Source organism: Paramisgurnus dabryanus, chromosome 4 (assembly GCF_030506205.2).
Source record: "Paramisgurnus dabryanus chromosome 4, PD_genome_1.1, whole genome shotgun sequence".
In the NCBI taxonomy this organism is placed as follows: domain Eukaryota; kingdom Metazoa; phylum Chordata; class Actinopteri; order Cypriniformes; family Cobitidae; genus Paramisgurnus; species Paramisgurnus dabryanus.
Window position 1 is genome coordinate 42,162,857 of NC_133340.1, and position 21,485 is coordinate 42,184,341.

The 21,485-nt window shown below is 38.1% G+C and overlaps 1 protein-coding gene across 3 annotated transcripts in view; it reads right to left on the reverse strand.

Annotated features, from left to right (window-relative positions):
* Positions 1 to 21,485, reverse strand: part of pax5 (paired box 5) — a 61,088-nt gene that overhangs the window by 38,073 nt on the left and 1,530 nt on the right. For 2 of the 3 annotated variants that reach the window (XM_065254669.2, XM_065254671.2), the window contains exons 2-5: positions 14,360 to 14,525; positions 9,860 to 10,057; positions 9,036 to 9,100; positions 4,656 to 4,781 (exon numbers count right to left, since the gene is read on the reverse strand). In XM_065254669.2, coding sequence (XP_065110741.1) covers positions 4,656 to 4,781; positions 9,036 to 9,100; positions 9,860 to 10,057; positions 14,360 to 14,525 — 555 coding nt within the window. Of the gene's footprint in view, positions 1 to 4,655; positions 4,782 to 9,035; positions 9,101 to 9,859; positions 10,058 to 14,359; positions 14,526 to 18,488; positions 19,701 to 21,485 lie in introns of those variants that run through there. The other variant, XM_065254670.2, reaches the window with a different exon arrangement.

Genomic DNA, 21,485 nt, shown 5'->3' on the forward strand with positions numbered 1-21,485 from the left:
ATGAACAGAGATAAAACTGACTGAAATGAAACTGAAAATAATACACAGCAGCGGAAGTTGTGTATTATATGACTGGCCCATCCGAATCGTCACACTTGAATTTTTTTCCTTTTTAGCAGCTTCTACATTAAAATAAGGTTTTCTTTATTCTTTTATGGGGCAAAGAGAACATTGTCCCAACCTCTCTGCCCCGTACCACAGGCCTTCTGTCTGTCTTTATTCTGTTCTTCCTTTCCTCCTCCATTCAAAGAGAATGGGCAGACACAAGGCTTCTGTTCTGGAGGCCCCACAAGTCAAGTTCTTTCTTTCAGATCACTTCCCCTGGGTCAAAGGTCATCACTGGGCTTTCCCAAAACACATATACACACCAGACACCCACACTAAGCCATCCAGACCCTCTGTAGCTTTTTCCTGACTGCGTGCAGCTGCGAGTCAGAGCGCCCTGCTTCACTAAACACGCATTTTCTTTCTCACTCTCACTTTTCTGAAACGTCGCCATTCAGCACCGAAATTTATGGTATTACATAGACACAGCTTAGTGAAGCTCATGAAAACCTCTTTATTTAATTTCTCACTTGCCCTTTCCATCTTCACCACGCTCTTTAACATATGCGCGTTACATTTACAAGCAGTGCGCTAGCTGCCGAACTATCCGTCATGTTACTTTATGCCTCTAGCAAACCCGTGAGGACGCCTCTTGGTGTGAGCCCATCCACTCACACGCCACAAAACATCGTAGCGCTGACCACCCGCAGTTTTACCCTGTCAATTAAACACACAAATTCATTTAGCAGCCCCTCCCTCTCTGCTGGATGCGATGTGTTGCATTAATTAAAGTGGCAGACGTCTGCCTAATTGGTTCTTGGATGAACGTTGATGTGTGTGTTGGTGTGTGTGGGTTACAAAGTTATACCATGTTTTATTTTATCTAAAGTTTATAACATGTTTTCCTTTTGTTTTGAGGATTTTATTGTGTATATATAGCTTTGAGAAGTGCTTTACACTCCAAGTAAAGTTGCTACATGATGCCATAGAAGAGATGTTTTTGGTTTATGGTTCCATAAAGAATCTTTAACATCTGCAGAACCTTTTTGTTTCACAAAAGGTTCTTTGTAATAGGAAAAGGTCTTTAGACTACCCGAGTAGCACTATTGCACCCCATCACTGAACTGTACCAGAGCAGGGCACGGTTAAAGAAAAACACCACCGTTTTTCAATATTTTACTATGTTCTTACCTCAACTTAGACAAATTAATACCTTTTTTCAATGTGTGCACTAATCTTTGTACAACGCATCGTGAATGTGTTAGCATTTAGCTTAGCCCCATTCATTCCTTAGGATCCAAACAGGGATGAATTTAGAAGCCACCAAGCGGATAAAAAATTATAACTATATTGTATGTTGAAGGAGCACTTAATTTGCAGCACTTAAATCTTATCCACTTAAACATCGGCATGTTTATTTTGTGCCACCATACTTACTCGTGTAAATACTAATATTAGAGTCTTTAAATAGGGAAAAAATGTAAGTGTTTGGTGGCTCTTAAATGCATCCCTGATTGGATCCTAAGGAATGAATGGGGCTAGGCTAAATGCTAACACATTCACGACTCGCTGAACAAAAATTAAGTGCACGGATTGAAAAAAGATGGGTGTGTATTAATTAATTTAAGTTGAGGTAAGAACAAAGTAAGATATTGAAAAGCAGTGGCGTTTTCCTTTAAACTTACTACACGGGTTTGCAGAGTGACTTTTAAAACTAATTTTTAGTCTGTCCAGCTCCATAAAACGACCCCATAGTTCAGGGGTCTTCAACGTTTTTTGGGTCGGGGACCCCTAGAATGGAGAGGCATGGAGCAGGGACCCCCTGATTCTAAATGTGTAAAACAGATATTTAAGTAATCAGTAAGGCCTTTTCTATAAGGTACAATGCAAAATGTAGTAAAGTACAACTATTGACCAATCAGAATCAAGGACTGGAACTGTTTTATAAGTAGAAACAAAACATATTGTCACACAGCCATACTATATTAAGACAGTACATTGGCACTATTATGCTGTTGTTGTACATGCATAATTTTTTGTTATAGTAGATTTAGTTTTTATATTAATATAATAATAATAATAATAATATGAATCTAATAATAATATTATATTATTTTAAGGTATTTGCAGTGTAATAGATTTTCATTTTACTGTGAATTTACCTAAACCTGGGCTTTCAGTATGACTGATCATGGTGAATGGCACAAAGACTCTCTCTTGGGGATAGAGGTTGTGCTTCTTATAATTCAGAGGTTTGTTGCCTTTCTCGTGTATCATCATTGTCATAAGGTTGAGTAAGGCAGGTTAATTTTCTGCATTGCTTCATAATATTGACTCAGGGGAACAACATTCAGTCCGCGCGCAACTCTTTGGGGGAAGTTTTTGAGAGGCGGATTTCAACCTGGCTATGAATCTTACACAAAGCACCATCACGGTGCGCGTTTCATACATTTTTTTTTTCTCATGCGAGCGATAGTTTTGTCAAAGTTTATAATGCAGACGCTGTGGTGTCATTTGTATGTTGAATTAGCGCTTTAAATCTGAACCGCGCGAAACAGCCGTCCAGAAATATAACGATGAGACAATGTCGCACTGATTCTAAAATAACATTCTGAAAGAAAGAGATGGTCCTCACTGCGGAACACAACATCCAGGGGGCGGGGTTGGATCTAGATCCAACTCCTACCACTTTATATACTTTGTTCCGCCAAATGAACCAGTATATTTGCGTTGTTGCAGCCCGCAATTAGTTGCAACTTGTGGTCGCCAACGTTTGCTCTTATCAGTTTAAGTGTACGTTTGATTAATAATATAGTTGAGAAAGATTCATAATTTAGAAAGTATCACAGTTAGGTGTAAGGAGAGGTACGGACACGTTCCCGACAGTTTGATATCACTGAAGGGATTTATTTGTACATTATCCCACACAGCTATTCCTATACGAGTAAATATAAAAACAAATTTATTTGATATCTTTTATTAGCAAATTAAAAAAAAAGTAAACCATCTACGAGGGAAACCTGTTTCCTAATGGCTGTAAGCAAAGACGCGTTAAAACAAGTTCAAAGTCCATATATATTTTAATAATTATGCAAATTTATACTGTATCCATTAATAGGTCTTAAACTGCATGTGGTAAGATTACTCATAGTAGGCTTACCCGAAATGTTTTACTCCAAAACATTATAGCAAAAAACTTACATTTCACCCTAAAGGCACTTTTATTGTAGTCATAAGTAAAGTTAGTTTTTATGTCAAAATAATAACTTAATTTAGTTACGACTTAATGCGGAAATGGTAACGCAGAAACACGTGTATGACGTGTCTTGTGGTAAAACTGCCGACCAATGGGATCTCTGGATCGGGATCCAGCTCCGCCCCTGGATCTAAATCCAACCCCGCCCCCTGGATGTCACGTACTGCAGTGAGGCGCTACTGGAAAGAAAGACACACATGCCTATAAGATTTACCTGTTTTATGATGCCTTTTTTGTCACTACTGCTGCTTCCGGAGTGGACATTTATAATCTTCAGATATTTTATTTTGGTCCGCTGGCTAAACTGAACGCGCGCCTTCGCGGCCACGCACGTGCACAACTTAAAGGGGACATGTAACGGTTTTTTGTACATATATTTTACGTTTTTAGCAAAAGATAGCTTGTGGTCAAACATCATTTGGCAGACCCCCTGGGCGTCCGCGAACCCCCGGTTGAAGACCCATGCCATAGGTAGTTTGCAAACAGCTTATTACGAATCATAGTCACGTTTACATAACATATATACGTAATATGTGAACTTTTTACATGGTTCCTTACCACTTATTAAATTAGCAAAATTTGCTTTTACATGTAACAGACAGATTCCTTGGATAAACGTAGTAGCATACAGTAATACATGTGTGTTCATTGGGATCAAACCTATGATCATATCTTTAATACAGCGCTCTACCAATTGAGCTACAGAAATGCCTAAATCTCATCCAGATTATACCACACACTGCACTGAGGTTAACATTTATGTGGTATTGCCTGCTGCCTGTGTAATTTAGTAAATGCTTCTATGGGTCATATTTGAAGAAAGTGAGAAGCGACCAGTACTGTTGTATGTATTAGAGGAGGATATGTTATTAGAGTATTATTTCTGTATAGCAAAATTTAAATGTCAACAACAAACAGAGATACCTCCTTTTGTTAACGTCTGTCATTTTTTAACTCTTATTGTGTGTGTGTGAGTGTAAGTCTATGGGTATGTGACATCTGGAGTTCCCTCATGTTCTGTAGGGGTCTGCCAAGCAATGGCTTTTTAATAGACTCATGTGTGCAAACCCACACATGTGCACATCCGCATGCACACGCTGTGCTTCCACTGGATAAAGATGTTTATCTAAGATGTGTCAGTGGTATCCAATCCCCCTTCTACTCTGATGCATCTGTCAGTGTTCAGCAACTTCTATCTGTGTACTGTGTGCGCATGCGTGTAAATGCATCTGAGCACTGGGGCTATGATACACCTAGGAATGTACTTAAGATTAAATGGACAAGTTTGGAGATTTGAACAAAATAATCAGAACCTACTCTTTTCCAATACACAAACAAATACAGATGGACTTACTTTCGTCTCTTTTCCGCTTGCTTGCATCAGCAGGTGAGCTAATTCCCAGAATTCCACTGATGGAATAGGAGGAGCCTGCGGCATCACTGGTTACTGCCGACACTTGAGTCACTGCTACTGTAGAGGCTACAAAGTTACAGAGAGGTTAGACATACAAGAACATTGTGGGGTATATGTTCAACAACTTCTGCACTTACAAGCAAAACACTTTGGGAACTGTTATCTACATTTCATGTTAAAGTTGAGAAACCTTTTGTTTTTAAAGTGAAAGTGTTGTGATTGGCAAGGCGTAAACACACACCCAAAGCAGCTATCCCTCCAGCACCCAGGGAGCAATTAGGGATTTTCTAACTATTAGGCCACAAATGCCCTGATTTGCCTTTTTCATTTGTTTCTTTTGTAGGCCATACATTCAGCTGATCTACGGGTCTGGCGGTACCACTTTTAGCATAGCTTAGCACAATCCCTTGAATCTGATTAGACCATTAGCATCGCGCTAAAAAATAACCAAAGAGTTTCAATATTTTTCCTATTTAAAACTTCTGTAGTTGCATCGTGTACTAAGACCGACAGAAAATTAAAAGTTATGATTTTTTTAGGCAGATATGGCTAGTACTACACTATCATTCTGGGGTAATGATCAAGGACTTTGCTGCTGTAACATGGCTGCAGGAGGCGCAATGATATTACGCAGCAGCCGGAAATAATATCACTATGCCTGCTGCAGCCATGTTACAGCAGTAAAGTCCTTGATCATTACCCCAGAATGAGAGCCATATCTGCATAGAAAATGGCAACTTTTAATTTTCTGTTGGTCTTAGTACACAGTGAAACTACAGAAGAGTCAAGTTTTAAATAGGAAAAAATATCCAAACTATTTGGTTATTTTTAGTGCGATGCTTGGTCTAATCAGAATCAATGGATTATGCTAAGCAATGCTAAAAGTGGGAACGCCAGACCGGGAGATCAGCTAAATGGATTCCAAAAAGGTAAAAATCAAATGTTTTTAACTCTAGTGGAGCTGAAAAATAAGCATATTTTCAAAAAAAGTGGAGTGTCCCAAGGAATATAAGAAATGCACTGTAAGTTGTGTGGGATAACACATTTGCCAAATGCGTAAAATGTAAATGTTTTTTGATATTGACTGCACTGGGTTTAAAGCAGTCTCAGCCTGTTCACTGAACATATGAGGCACACAAAATTGGAAATACTTTAAAGTCATCATCTGATTGGTTAAACTCTACAGGACTTCCAGGAGACATGTGTGTTGCATTCTTTAACGATCTGTCAGAAAATAACTGGACTGTGATTGGTTGCTTTGTATGTCACCTTCGCCATTGAAAGCTACTTTGGGGTCCAGACCTTCTGCTGTCAGTCTGAAGGTTTGGCTAAGTGAGACTACATTTTATGTAGGGTTGAGCTTGGTCAGTGCTTGGATTGGAGACCTCCTGGGAAAATTAGGTTGCTGCTGTTAGAGGTGTTAGTGAGACCAGCAGGAGGTGCTCACCTTGTGGTCTGTGTGGGTCCTAAAGCCGAAAGTATACTCGGGACGTCCGCGTATGCGCGCCGTCCGCATGACGTCATTTTCGTCATTTTCGTCATCAGGAGGGTGCGCAGACGGCCGCGTGGACCGTCCGCGTGCAGCCCAAAATTTGAGACCGCGCGGACAGTGCGCGTACAGTCCGCGTACGACAGCGCATGCGCGTGAAAATATTTAGACAGGACACTTCACTATAAACAGTTATACAAAGGAAATAGACAGCATTTGCACACACACTATCGTTTTCCTTCTTTAACTTTTACTTCTTCCAAGAACAGAAAGCTGTGGAGCATGTTTGTTTGATTCCTGTTCTTTGTTGTCTTGTTGTTTGTTCTAAACTGTGTTTGCAATGGTGGATCAGTTACTTTTCTTCACCTATCCTAATGTTTTAATGTACTCTAAATGTCACCAAATCAGTGCTGCCCTGACAGCCTGTTAGACTAATAATTTGAATAAGAAATCATTAGTATTGCGTATAGTGTCGAACGCGGCCATCCGCGTGTAGCCGCGGGGACTATACCCGGAGAGCTGCGCGGACGCGTGCGCGCGCGAGCCGGACGCGGACGCGGAAAAAAAGTATACCCGGCCCTTTACACCCCAGTATAGTCATGGGGACACTATAATATCAAAAAGCACCGTCCTTCGGATGAGACGTAAAAAAAACTGTGGTCCTCCTGACTCTATGTGGTCGTTAAAAATCCCAGGATGTCTTTCGAAAAAGAGTAGGGGTGTGCCTCTGGATCCTGGCCAAACTACTGCATTGGCCTACTATTAATCACCATAAATACAAATTAGCTATACTGTATCACTGCTCTCTGTCTCCTCTCCACTAATAAGTTGGTGTATGGTGGGCGTTCTGGCGCAATATGACTTTGGTAGTGGTTGGGAAGAATCCACCTTTCATATCCTTAAGCGTTTTGAGTGCTGCAGAAAAGGAATTTGTTACTATTATTATGTGACTCCAGTTAAACCAGTTAAAGACCCCAGCACGTTGACATTTGTTAAGTATGTAAAGATTGTTCTTGTGTCAGTGTTTTCCTTTTGTGGTTCTTGGCCCAGCATTTTTTCTTCCAATAACCTTTCACCAAAACAAGCTGCCACTCTATTTTGGCAACGTGCTTCCGCCCAAGGATAAGACGCTAACAAGCTAACAGCTTTTCAACATGTCTGGCTGTCTGTGAGGTCTTCGCAGTAGGGGACGAGGGCACAAAGTCTTCTCTCTGTCAACCCTTCATTTCCTCTCGCCGCTCTTTATCTCACTTCCTGTCAGCTGATGTACAGCCTGAGTGACAGTACAGTGGCCCCAAGGGGACACTAAGGTGTAGAGATGAGGCTAATCCCACATCCCAACAGACTGTGCTAAAATGATGAAGGAGGGAAAAAAAGGAAAACAAATCGCTCACAGAAAAGATAAATGCCGCCTCTCGCCTGTCGCTCTCGTTTGCTAACCAGGTGGAAAATGTAATGAATGCATATCCCTCCATTTTTTACTCTTGATTTATCGTTTCAATTATCTGATTCTCTTATTCTTTCCTGCTTTCTTCCCCTCGCGTCAAGGAATGGAAACCCGAACTGAAAACCTTATATATTCAAAATCCCTAAATTTCAATTTTCCGCCTGACTATGAGAAGTATTTATCATCATAATCTGAGGGAGACGGAGAACTGGTGAGCGTTGTGCGTGCAAAATTAATTTAGATTAAGCGCTGGTGTGTGATTATAAAGATTACTGGAAGAGAGACAAACGCAATCCACTACTTTATTAACTGTTGACAGGAGTTTTCTTTTGGAACTGAGCTCACACCATTTTTAAAGATTCTCCTTCAGTGGTTTAGTTTCACTAGATGAGTGACTTTTAAATAGACATACAGGAAAAGTTCAAAATTTCAACCCTATAGACAGCAATAAATGGAGAGCAAAAAAAGTGTTCAGGTTTAAGGATTTTTCTTATACTGGGTCTCTTCATCTCTGTTTCAAAAGAGATATTGACAATGTCATAGACTGTGCTCATAATGGCCAAGATACCAAAGTCTGAACCACTCAAAAATCAAGACTTGAAAATTAACATATTTTTAAAACAAATTATTTACTCAATGTAAGTGATTGTCTCTTCATAGCAACCTCAATATTAAAGGGACATTCCAAGTTTTTTGAAAATATGCTCATCTTTCAGCTCCCCTAGAGTTAAACATTTGATTCTTACTGTTTTGAAATCGATTCAGCTGATCTCCAGGTCTGGCTCTAGCACTTTTAGCATAGCTTAGCATAATCCATGCCGAAAGGAAAATTAAATGTTGCGATTTTCTTGGTAGATATGGTTAGGACTATACTCTCCAACTGGTGTAATAATAAAGGACTTTGGTGCTGTAACATGGCTGCAGCAGGCGTAGTGATATTACACAGTGCCCGAAAATAGTCCTCTGCTATTAAAAAGTAACCAAGGGGACTATTATCAGGCAGTGCGTAATATCACTACGCCTCCTGCAGCCATGTTACAGCAGCAAAGTCCTTGATTATAGTTTGAGAGTATAGTTCCATATCTGCCTAGAAAATCGTCTTAATCTTAGTACATGATGTAACTACAGAAGTTTTAAACAAAAAAAAATATTGAAATCTTTTGGTCATTTTTTAGCACGATGCTAATGGTCTAAACAGATTCAATGGATTATCTTAAGATATGCTAAAAGTGCTGAATCAGCTGAATGGATTCCAAAATGATAAGAATCAAATGTTTAACTCTAGGGGAGCTGGAAAATGAGCCTATTTTCATAAAAGTGTCCCTTTAAGCAATGAAAGTTGGTGAAGTAAATAAGTGTATTGAAAAAGCAGTATAACTCTTACCTAAGTTATGGGTGGAGACAACTCCTGATTGACCGGGTGGCTGCTGAACTTTAGTGCGAATGATCCTGCAAAAAACAAGTGTTAGAGGACCATTAGACCATTAGGCTGTGTGGGAATTGTAGGGTTTGTGAAGGGGGCTTCAATATGTGCTTTAAGTAGACAAAAATTAGCATAAGGGACAAAAAAATATGTTTTTATTAAAAATGCTCAAGGTGTTTTGCGAGGGTTAGGTTTAGGGATTGGATTAGGGTTAGATAAATATGATTAACTCAGTTAAAAAACCATTACGACCATAGAATGTCACATATGGCAATGTGTGTGTGTGTGTGTGTGTGTGTGTGTGTGTGTGTGTGTGTGTGTGTGTGTGTGTGCGTGCGTGCGTGCGTGTGCATGCATGTGTGTGTGTTAGTGGCTTATGCAGCCTGACATGGCAGCAGAGTCCCACACTTCCTGCATGGGTGCTCAAGCAAAGCACTTTCCCTCTCCTTTTCTCTCTCTCTCTCTCTTTTTCTTTCTCTTTCTCTCTCTCTCTCTCTCTCGCTCTCTCTCTAAGAGGGGTTGTCATTGTACACATGCTGTTGAACCAGTGAGCTGGACACTCCTCATGAATATGTGTTTCATTTTACTCTACCGACTCAGTCCCTTTGTTTTCCTCTCTTTCTCTTTCTTTCTTTCTCTCTCTCTCTCCTCCATGCGTTGCTGTAATGTACTGATCAGTTTGTTTTCAAATTCATAAGGGTTTCCACACACATATGCACTCACACCTTATAAAGTGTCACAATGACATGCACATATACACAAATTTAGGAAAAGCAAACACACACCTGTTGATTGAGCTGACGCTAGGAACGCTGTCATTGTCACACACTCTTTCTGCCAGCAGTCTGTCTCTTATCTCCCAGGCAAACATGGTGGGGTTTTGGCGTTTGTAATCAGCGATTTTGTCAACTACTTTGGGTGTAGCAACCTTTGGTTTGGAGCCTCCGATCACCCCTGGTCTGATGCTGCCGGTCTCATAGTACCTGTATAGAGCAGTTATATTGAGAAGTTTATATCACATGGCCAGAGTAGCCTAAACATACAGGTAGAAAGGATATTACATCAGAATGTAGGTTTGTAGTGTCTACAGCCAATACAGAATAACAAACAGAAAAACATTAAAAAAACACCTATTTTTTTAACCTGCATTAAACATATTAACTTATGAATCTCTTACCCAATAGGCAAATTTAGCAGACACTTTTATCCAAAGCGACTTATGCATTCAAGGTGTACACATTTTAACAGAATGTGTGTTTCAAGGTTTTCAAACCCAGAATATTTGCGATACTAATGTAATGCTCTACCAACTGAACTGCAGGAATATACACAATGACTTTAAATGACTGCATCACAGCCAAATTAAAGGAATGAAAAAGAATACTGATTTTAAAGTTTGATTGGTCACATCATTAAAAAAATGATGATGAACATACATCTGACAAATTCTGCCAAGCTGCAAATGCAACCTAAGTCTGCCTAAACTGTCAGAAATAAAGGTATATTGTGTGATTCTGATTCTGATAGAACTGTCGGCAGTCTTTGACACAGTCAACCATCAGATTCTACTAGCCACCCTATCATCGCAAGGGATCACAGATACTCCAGTGGTTCAAATATTATCTCTCAAAAAGATCCTTCAGAGTGTCGTGGAAAGGCACGCTGTCCACAGCTCAACAGATGGTCACTGGGGTCCCTCAGGGATTAGTGCTTGGTCCACTCCTTTTCTTCAACTACATACCACATCTTTAGGATAGGCACATACAGACATCTCAGTTTCTCCTACCACTGCTATGCTGATGACACCCAGATCTTCTTCTCATTTCACCCAGACAATCCTACCCCCATAGCAGCACACAACCCTGGATCCTGCACAACCTATCCAATCAACTTGGCAACACAACCATCACTTCTTCCAAAACTGCCAGAAACCTTGGTTTAATCTTTGATTACAAATTGTCATTCACTAATTACATTGCAAAGGCAGCGCGATCATGTCGATTTGCATTATACAATATCAGGAAGATACGGCCATTCCTTACAGAGCATGCTGCACAACTCCTGATCCATGCCCTGGTAATCTGTAGGCTGGACTATTGCAATGCTCTCCTTGCTGGCCTTCCTGCAAAGTCTATCAAACCACTCCAACTGGTTCAGAACTCAGAAGCTCGGCTTTCAGGAGCCCAAAAGGGCTCATGTAATGCCGCTCTTCATCTCTCTCCACTGGCTACCGATTGAAACGCGTGTCAGATATAAGTCAGTCACTAATACTACTCTCTTACCGAACTTTTACTGGCACTGCACCAGCATACTTTCACACTTTTCTGCATTCCTACACCCCATTCAGAACTTACGTTCAGCAAATGAGCGGCACCTTGTCATACCTTTACAGAAGGGCACTAAATCACATTCTTGCTCATTTTCCTACACTTCTCCCTGTGGTGGCATGATCTTCCTATAGGAGTCCACTCAGCCACATCTCTTGTAACATTCAAAAAACAACTAAAAACTCATCTCTTCCAAAAAATACTTGACAATTTGATATTGACTGCATTTCCACCTCTTCTACCTTAAATTTTTTTATTTATTTAGAAAATAAATTACTAACTCTCTTTTTCTCTTAACACAGTGGCGTAGCGTCTGGGCATGCAGGGTATGCACGTGCAAATGGGCCCGGGCCCCAGCTTTTAATAAAAAAAAATGTTTCAATTTAATTTTTATTTGTGGCTGCAATAAATATATTTTTGTATGCATATCATGTGTAGTGATTTCTTATTTCTCCCTAATGTCTAATTTCCCCGTTATTTCTTGTTTGCGGTTATTTATTTTTTGCACTCTGCAGCTGCCGTAGACAACTACGCCCTTATTTTTTTTACATGACGCATTGCCGCCCCCCCCCCCCAAAAAAAAATAGAAAACACAGTGTGAGAGGTTACTATAGTGGCTATCTACATGAACATTAAGGATGGACAAATATAAACATAAAAGTGGGGCCTTAAAGAGAAAAAAGAATGCGGAGAAGTTAGTCACGATTCAAAAACTACCCAAAACATTTAGTTTTTCTTTATTTAAATCTACCCTTTAAAGTAAAAAAGTAAAGTAAAAATATTTGGCTACCTTATTAAAAGTATATGTTGTTAAAAGACCTGCACTCCACAGTTAACAGTGCCAACGGGCAAGGTTGGGGGGGCTTTGGCTTAAGGGGGCCCGTACATTTTTTTTTTGCATATGGGCCCGCGACTGACTTGCTACACGACTGTCTTAACAAGTACTGTTTCAGAATTTGGAAAACTTGTAACTTGGTATAACAAATGACACATCAATTTTGATAAAAGTGTCTGCTAAATGCTTAAATGTAAGTAAAAATTGGATCAACTTAAAAATTACTTCAATTGGTATCTCCTAAAAAAGTTTTTTCAACCTAAATGTTCTCACTTTCAGTGAAATATGTAAGCTGAAAATGTTAAGATATTTCAGGTGTTATTAACTGAATTTTTTTTTCACCTTAAAGTTTTCACTAAAAATTTGAAAATGTAAGTTTATAAAACAAAATTTTTGTAGTTGTTACCAATTGAAGCAAGTTATTTAAGTAAGTTTTCACTTTTTACAGTGTTCATAAGCTGTCAGTGGGACAGTAGGCTAATATGTACATTTTAGGCACAGATATGTATTTTTAAAGTACTAATATGCACCCATTAGGTACAAAGGGTACCACCCCAGCTTCTGTACTTTTATTACTGAGAGTGTAGATATGGGCTAATACAATTTTACCAGTTGATTATAATTTATTGAAAATCTTATATTGCTGTTGCTGCAGTTTTATAAATACAATGAGCAATCCAAGGCCATGCATTCTGTGATTCTTACCAATATTATTTTACCTTAATTTCACATTGTGCAGATTACCCTTCTTTACCTCTTGTAAAATCCCCTGTGATGCACTGCCTCGGGTGGTTTATTGCTTTTGGCCCATCACACACAAAAATAAACCAAGAGCAAAGTCCCCACAGATCACCAACGAAAAGCAACTTGAAAAGAGCACGCAGGAAATTCCCTCATTAAGAAGACAGCAGAGTTAGTCATACGCCTTATTTACTCAAACCTCACTCGCAGCCCACATATTAGTGTGTTTTCTGCCCGAGCAGTGAGAGAGGGAGGGAAGATATTACCGCACGCACACACAGACGGAGCGCCACAGTAACGGTTGAGTGAGTTGGACTAGGGCTGAGGGAAGAGGGTTGAGGGAGAAGAGAACAATGGGAAACACATTTTTTGATATAGCTAAAGGCTCTAGCACTAATCCACACCTTTATCCATTCAAATTCTGTCCTCCCCCTTAACCCTTCCTGCCTCTTTCTCTCTCCTTCTCTCTCTCTCTTTTTCTCTGTCCCTCCAACCATCCCTCCCACCTCAGGAGACGTATGGTGCCGGTGTCATTTTGATGCAAATGAAAAATGTGATGAATCTTTTCTTTTTTGTCACCGAAAGAAAAGACCGAGCTTTGACTTCAGAATTTTTGAATTTTAACACGTTATCTGTGAAAGGAAATGCTGAGTCAGACTGGCGGAGGGAATATCAGTCCAATAACATTTATCAGTGTATGTATATTCAAGAATTTTAGAAAGTGATTTCTAATATGCATTGTTCAATTTAAATCGATGACAAAATACAAGAAAGGTTGGAAAGTGTTTAAAGGCAGGACTCCAAAACAAATACAGGCCCATGTTTAAATGCATAAGAAGACATTAAGCCCGTTTCCCAAGCAAAGATTAAACCTAGTTCTGGATAAAATAGCAACAGAGATTCTCCATTCAAATCTTTTTTTCTTCCTGAGACTATAGCGAACTTTGTGTGTGGGAACCTAATCCTTGGTGTTTGAAAGCACTGACTATAAACACATTTGTCTTGTATTACTAACCAATACATAAAATACCAATGCATTATGTCACAAAATTCATGAAACTCATACTATTTGTCTTCTGTGTATTGACACAAGACAAGTCAGTAGTGTTTACCAATAATGATCTCTATAGCAAAGTTGCTTAGTGGCATACCAAATCATTTCCAGACACAAAGCTCTAATGTAAAATGTATTTCCACTTACAAAAAAGTACTGTGCCAGCACTATGGTACAGTGATGATGGTACTCTATAATGGCATTAAGCATGTGTCAAAATGTACAAGTAATATTGTGTTGCTTTTTGTTATCCTTTTGAAAGTCCCTGCAAACTGTTCTGTGTCAGCAGGCTTTTCCATCGCATTTCTTTATAATAAGCAGAACTCACCTGCCCAGTATCTTGCTGACGCAGCCATGGCTGACCCGGAGCTGGCGGGAGATGTCACATGGGCGTACGCCCTGATGGGCTAACTCCACAATCCTCTGCCTGACCACATCAGGCAAAGGTCTCCCATTCACAAACACCCCACCCAGCTGATTCACCCCTCCATGCCCTGTGAACACAAACAGCAATATGAGGAAACTCATATTAGCAAATCATAAATGTCTGCCTTATACACTGTAGCTTTTTTGTACACATGACAGTAAAAACATTTTGCTGTGTGTCCTGCAGGTTTGAAATATGCAGTCTCCACTTTAACTTATTTGTCCCTAGTGGTCATTGAGAGAATGACAGATGCCCTGCACTTTGAAGTTTGTATGTTTGTGTATCTATTTTGGTTTTAAACACATTGGCCCAAATGTTTTATGTTCTTCTACACTCTCAGAATAAAATGTACATGAAGGCACAAAATTTGTTACTGGGGCAGTACCTTTTCCTAAAGTACACTTTTGCATCTAAACATTACATATTGGTACCTCTAGGGTACACGCACCTAAAAAGCACATACTGGTACCTCAAAGGTACATATCTGTAAATGGTACATATTAGGACCTTTTTAAAAGGTACCATCACAGTGACAAAAAGGTACATTTTTGTATATATTCATAAGAATTTGAACATTCATTTGTAGCATAATAAAAAGGATGTGTCTGTATATGTGTGTCTCTGTCTGTGTTTAGTGCAAAAGTCTATGTGGTAATCCAGTCAATCTGTCATATTAACATACTGATTGCTTTAGACAGAAACACACAAACACACACACAAAAGAACTGGGGGTATCTGTTAATCCCAGCTACAGGGTAATGGATCTTAAATAGAGCCGAGCAGGCAATATTAAACTGGGCTTTGCGTCCCCATGAGTAAATACATAAGTTTAGCTGACAGAAAATTAAAAAACTGCTATTTGTCATTTTCTTAAGGCTGTCTACTTTGGCAGTGTTTTGCATATGAAAATTCTTCACTTAGTGATTTAACCCTTAAGGTTTTTAAGAGGTCTTTTTGGAAGTCTTTTATTTTTTTAAAGGGATCCTTTTTTATATCATTATTTTTTCTCTCTTTATTTGTTTTTGTTGCTAACGTATTTTTATAATCTCTTGTATGTTTCAGCTTTAACTTTATAACTTTATTATTTGTTTTGTTTGGTTTATTATTTAAACATTCCTGAGCAAGCTGTTAAAGTTGGTTTAACCAGTTTGACTGTTGGTTCCCTGTGATCAATTTTTATTACGCATTGAATCATAACTCATAACAAACTGTTTATCTACAATTATTTACAAATACATTCAGAGTTCAATTTTTGTAAGACAGGCTTAACAGTTATGCACAGTTATGCAAAGTACAGTTATGCGCAAACTATACACATTATGCATAAGCAAGCAAAAATTGTGTGTGTGTGCGTGCGTGCGTGCGTGCGTGTGTGTGTTTGTGTGTGTGTGTGTGTGAGAGAGAGAGAGAGACAGAAAGAGAGAGCTGCAGTAAGGTGTGTGTGTGTGCGCGTGCGCGCGTGTGTGTGAGAATGCGTATGTGTTTAATATAAGTGCCTGTGTCAAAGAGCGAGAGAGGGAGACAGAAAAGGTTGAAGTAAGGATTAAACGAAACAAGCTATTCAGATGTGATCTGACCCAGACTTTTCCCCGTTTCTTCTGCAAATACGGTTGGCTTATAAATCGAAGTGTTCCTGGAGCTTTGATTGATTTCAAGGCAGGTTCCGTTTAGAAATAGCGAGAGCGGCTGAAAGACATTCATGCTCCCCCATCCAGAAAATAAACCCGATTAGAGACGCTGCTCCATTACGATCCGCTATCGGCTCCGATTAAACTGCTCTAAACAGAGCAAACCAAACCACAAGCATCAGGCGTGCTTTAACAAACAGGCCAAAGAAAAAAAACAAGCAAGGGACTGTTTGAGAATTAAGGCAACTGAATGTGTTTTCAAAGAGGAATGCAAATGGAAATATGATTATCAAACCTTTAAAGTAAACCCTAAGTCTTGACCCCCCCACATACACATCACAAAAATTAATATTGTGCTGATAAATTAAAAAAGTTCAAAATAAACGTTTTATTATTATTCATCTGCATTTATAAACCATTTATACGTATATTTCTATTTGGGAATATTTCGTATTCATTTTAAACGTATTAATTAATTTATTTTTGATAGTTTACGTTTTTAAATAGTTTACGTATTTAGCCTACGTATTTTTCAACCTAATTAATCTAAATGATAATTATAAACTTGTATTAACACCTTGATAATAGGCCTATGTATTATTATTATTATTATTATTACGTATTTAGTTTATGTAAAATATAAAAAATAAGTATGTTATGTAAACCTTTCACAACAATTCCAACAACCAAAAACACAGATAGCCTACAGCAGAACATTTTGAACAAGCTGAGACTTTTCAGAAATGCAATATATATATATATATATATATATATATATATATATATATATATATATATATATATATATATATATATATATATATATATTTCTCTTTTTTATTCTTCTGAAACGTCAACATCTCACTCCTACAAAGACCTAGTTTTCAACCTTTGATAAGCATTGTTATGAACCCACTCGCAAAATTAAAATAATAGCCTAATATTTTATACATAAAGATACATATATACAAAACTTGGTTTTTACCATTGCAGACAAACTGGTACTATAAAAACAGTCGTAGCCTATAACATTTTATTTTCTGCAGATGGAATGTTAGATATAGACCAGTAAAAGTGTTTAAACTTTTTATGTCCACTTTTTGTTAGACAGCGACTGCTCATCAATATTCATGATTATTCGGTGAGTTTACAACATTATGACCCTAAAGTCACGGATCTCTCTTGCACGCACAAATTCAGTGAAGTTTCCTAAAATAGTTGCAATTCTCACTGCTTGCACCGTTTGACATTTACTTGTAATCGTTTTACCCCGCGGATTGTGTTGAGATGTGGCGGAGAGAAAACGTGATTCGTTCTAGCTTCAGAAATGTGTAGCCTATACATCTAATCCACCGTTTCATTCACCGTGCCAATAGATCTATGTCATTTCACATAGATGTGCGTGCGTGGGTGTTTGTGGCATGCGTGCATATTTAAGTATTGCAGTGTATTAGGTTTATTCAGCGAGGATAAAGATGAGATAAATAAGAGGCTGGATAGGGACAGATGGAAAATCACTAATACATTTTTATACATTTTTGGAGTGCATTATATGTTATTTCCAGCTCTTTATTTGGATGACAAAACGAAAATATTTTTGCAAAAATTCGGAAATACGCTGAATCTCGCTCTCTTCATTAATAAATATATATTTATATTAGCCTATTAATATACGAATTAAAGATGCAAATTATTGTACACATTTTGCAAGTTTTAATGTGCCTTAGGCTACACTTTTCTTGTGTTGCAGACTATTTAAATGTCTAGATGTTGTTTGCGGCTGTAATTGTGAGTTGAAGACAGAAAAACTGAACAGATCGAAAGAGAAAGGGAGCCCTTGATGCGAGTATTTTGGGGGTGCACAAGTGTCGGCCATGTCACGAATGAGTGACCACACATCTCTCCGCCACAGTAAGCAACTTTAGCTTTCGTTTTACCTCATAAGTGGCTGTTTACAGTTTCCCTCAAGCAACATGTTAAAAGGTTATTGAGCCTGTTTATAATCTCAGCTGCGGTTCAAGTTCAGTTAATGTCCGCTGGTTGCTGGTCTTGGCCGCGATTTCTTTCCCCCTCTCTTTCCCCCAGGGATTGTCTAACAGAAGGCTAAAGCTCTAACAAAGCAACCTGACTGGTTAAAAAAAGAAAATCTCTAATTAACCGATAAAGCTGCAAAAACTGTACCAGTTTATAAATAAAACTGACTATTTGTTGCTTATTTAGGTTATTTTTGTGATTTTTAAAATTCGTCTTATTTAAGATATCAGCAATCAAATAAATAGCTTACTTTGAACGTTAGGTATCTTTGTAATTTTGCCAGTACACAGAATAAAACAATTTTGTGCAACGTAGAATAAAATCAAACTTTAGATAGCAATTAATTATAAATAAAAGTCTGCACTTACTGTGCATTGCGGCGAACGGGTCGTGTTTGCAGTGGATTTCCATCGGTAAGTAGAAATGGCCTTTCTGTTTAAAACCAAACAAACTGTATTGTCCCGTTGTTGGTCTTTTAAAGGTTTGTGCGAATGTAGTCAGTCCGTTCTGTTCGAAATAGTTTCTTTTAAACTCCGTTTAAACTGTTTAGAAGTCAAAAGAAACTTTGGTTTAAAAATAGATCATTTAACCTGAAGTAGAAGTGTGGTAACAGCTTACTGGATATGGGGGAGAAATAGAAAAAGATCATTCATAAATAATATTTTTTCTCATCCATCATCAATAAGACGAAGTTCAAATAGTCAGGACACAACCCTGAAGGGTCAGGATATTTTGCGGCCCAACATCCAGAGTGAACTGATTCAGATGGACATCACTGGGCGAGAGGGTTCACAAAACAGTACTTTTAAAGAAAACCCTGGTAAAATAAACTGCTTTAAGTCCGAAAGGTGTCCTTAAGTTAAAGTTAAAATAAAATGTAGAAGTCTTGTTTCTTAGCAGATTTATCTTGACATCCTCGCTTCACTGACCGTGACCCGTGAACTGTGACTGAGGTTCGCACTGTCAGAGCGCCGTTAACAGTCTCTTCTGGTGATTTGTAAAATCCTGGTTCGGTTACGAGAACCCAAAAGATTCAATTGATTTTCACCGCAACTTCAAAGGCTTATGAATGTGATTTCCTTGCATCTTGATCATCTAATACCTCAGAACTCCTCCGGATTCTCTTTTTTGAAAAATACACAGATAACTCCAACAGGAAAAATGTCCCCAAACAATAGACATATGACCAGGGACGAATGAAATTAAAAAGTGCATCATATGGAACCGGAATCAAAATGTTTGCCAGAGTTAAATAGAAAATACAAAACAGCCTTTGCGATGATCATTTTTTCTTGTGGAATGTCCAAGACAACTCGTGAAGAAAAACAGGCAACTTTTGCACTTGAGTAAAAATCCACGGAAAGTCTCAGATGGCTCAAAGGGTAGTGTAATTGGTCTCGGTCACTGAGAGGGTCAAAAACGATAATGTCCGCCGAACAATGTTCGTCCAGTGTGAATGCCCCGCTGGTGAGAAGTGGTGGATGTGCGGCGAGCCTCGGTCTTTACCGCGCAACACAGAACGAGCGCACGGCGCGTTTCAGAACCTGCTCTCTTGTGGACAGCGCCAAAGCCTCAGCGCTCTGAATCTACTACAGCGCCGAGGAGTGACTGTCAATCAACTGAGGTCTACCTATCCGTGCACTGCACCTCTGCCGTCACATTCGTCCAGAGTCGCGCTCAGACAACGACGACACCGATTGGCCAACACTGAAAGTGACGCGCTGTCCCAATTGTGCATTGACAAATAGGGAGTCTTGCATAGTATTCGGTTCTCTTGCGTCGCCGTTCCCATGCTTAATTTCAATTAAGGGTGGAATATTTTTTTAATATCCGTTTGTACTCACTTCAGTCGTCTATCTAATAAATAGTTAATGCATTCCCTCAAAATGGGTTTTTGATGTTATGAATGCATAAAGTATTGGAAAATCATTGTAATGGAGGCTTTATAAAACATTGATACGTTGTTGATTTTACTTATTTAAGTGTAGGTTATAAAAACTAAATACTTTTTTTTTCATTTAATGTAATAAATGTATTTTTATAAAACGGCGAAGAATCTCTGTAATACTACTAATCTCTGTAATACTACGAAATAAATGTAATAATTAATAATAAAAATGTACATTATTATTTGTTTTTATAAGTGTACTATATGATTTCGATAAATAATCAGTCATATTTACTGTTTGTAACATTGACTGACATATTACGAATACTGCACGAACGCAAACTTGAATATCAGCATATGCCATTTCATTTTCTACCACCCACACCAACTATGGATTATTAAGCATCTGATAAAATGTTGATTTAGTAGCTGGTGGGTATTTAGAAAATGGTTATTGAAATAGCTGTTGTGGTAATAGAAAAAAACAAGCATTAAATTTGACATTTTAAGAATGATAATCCTGCTTAGGGGTTTGTTGTTCTGAACATAAAAATTAATTTTGTTTATTTATTCAATAGACTTGAATTATAAACTCTTGAATTAAATTGGTTCTTAATAATTGATGGAATAAAACAATTTATAGGCTACACTGCCTATTTGCACACCTCTCGGTTATTACTATATTGATTTTTTTATTTATTTATATCCATAATCAATAAAGGTGTGTTGTTTTCAAACACTTTAGGTTTCTTGAAGTAAAATAAATAAATAATAATCTCTGTGTTACATTCTACCGAACCACGATATTACATTATCTAAACTGCACATTTTTAATTGGACGCTTTAAACTAAAAAAGAACAATGCTTTAAAAATATATATATCTCTTCAAATGTTTTACTTTGTTTACGGACATTCTATTTCTGTTATTCTACGTTTACAGATGAAATACAAACATGGGCTATTTTGTGTGGTGAGAATAATGAAAACTTTAAGTGACTGAAATACTAAAAAGCTTCAGCCGACATATTCTGTGGAATTCCGTATGCGCCATCAGTGCCACGAGGGGGCGAACCTTTTGTCTCGTGTGAAGAACAGGTTCACGGTCGGTCACGTCACTGCACCACACACGCGCACTCAACTGCACTTGTTTTTACAATCAAACAATAATAGACTTTTTAAAACAACCAATGGCTATTTGTTTTTATTCAAGTCATTTCGATTAAAACATTTAAATATTTTTGTAAGTAATTTTTACGATTAGGATCAACTTTTCAATAGGACTTTAATGCAGTTCATTAGCCTGGATTTCTATGAGAGAGGCCGCTAAAACTATTTAGGGTATTGTATAAAATATGTAGGCCTATAGATTTAAAAATGTAAATGTTTTGAGTATATCATATGATTTAACACTATTCTGATTTTAATATTTCCCCAAAAATAATATTTCTTCATGAATAGGCTACTACGTTCGATAGA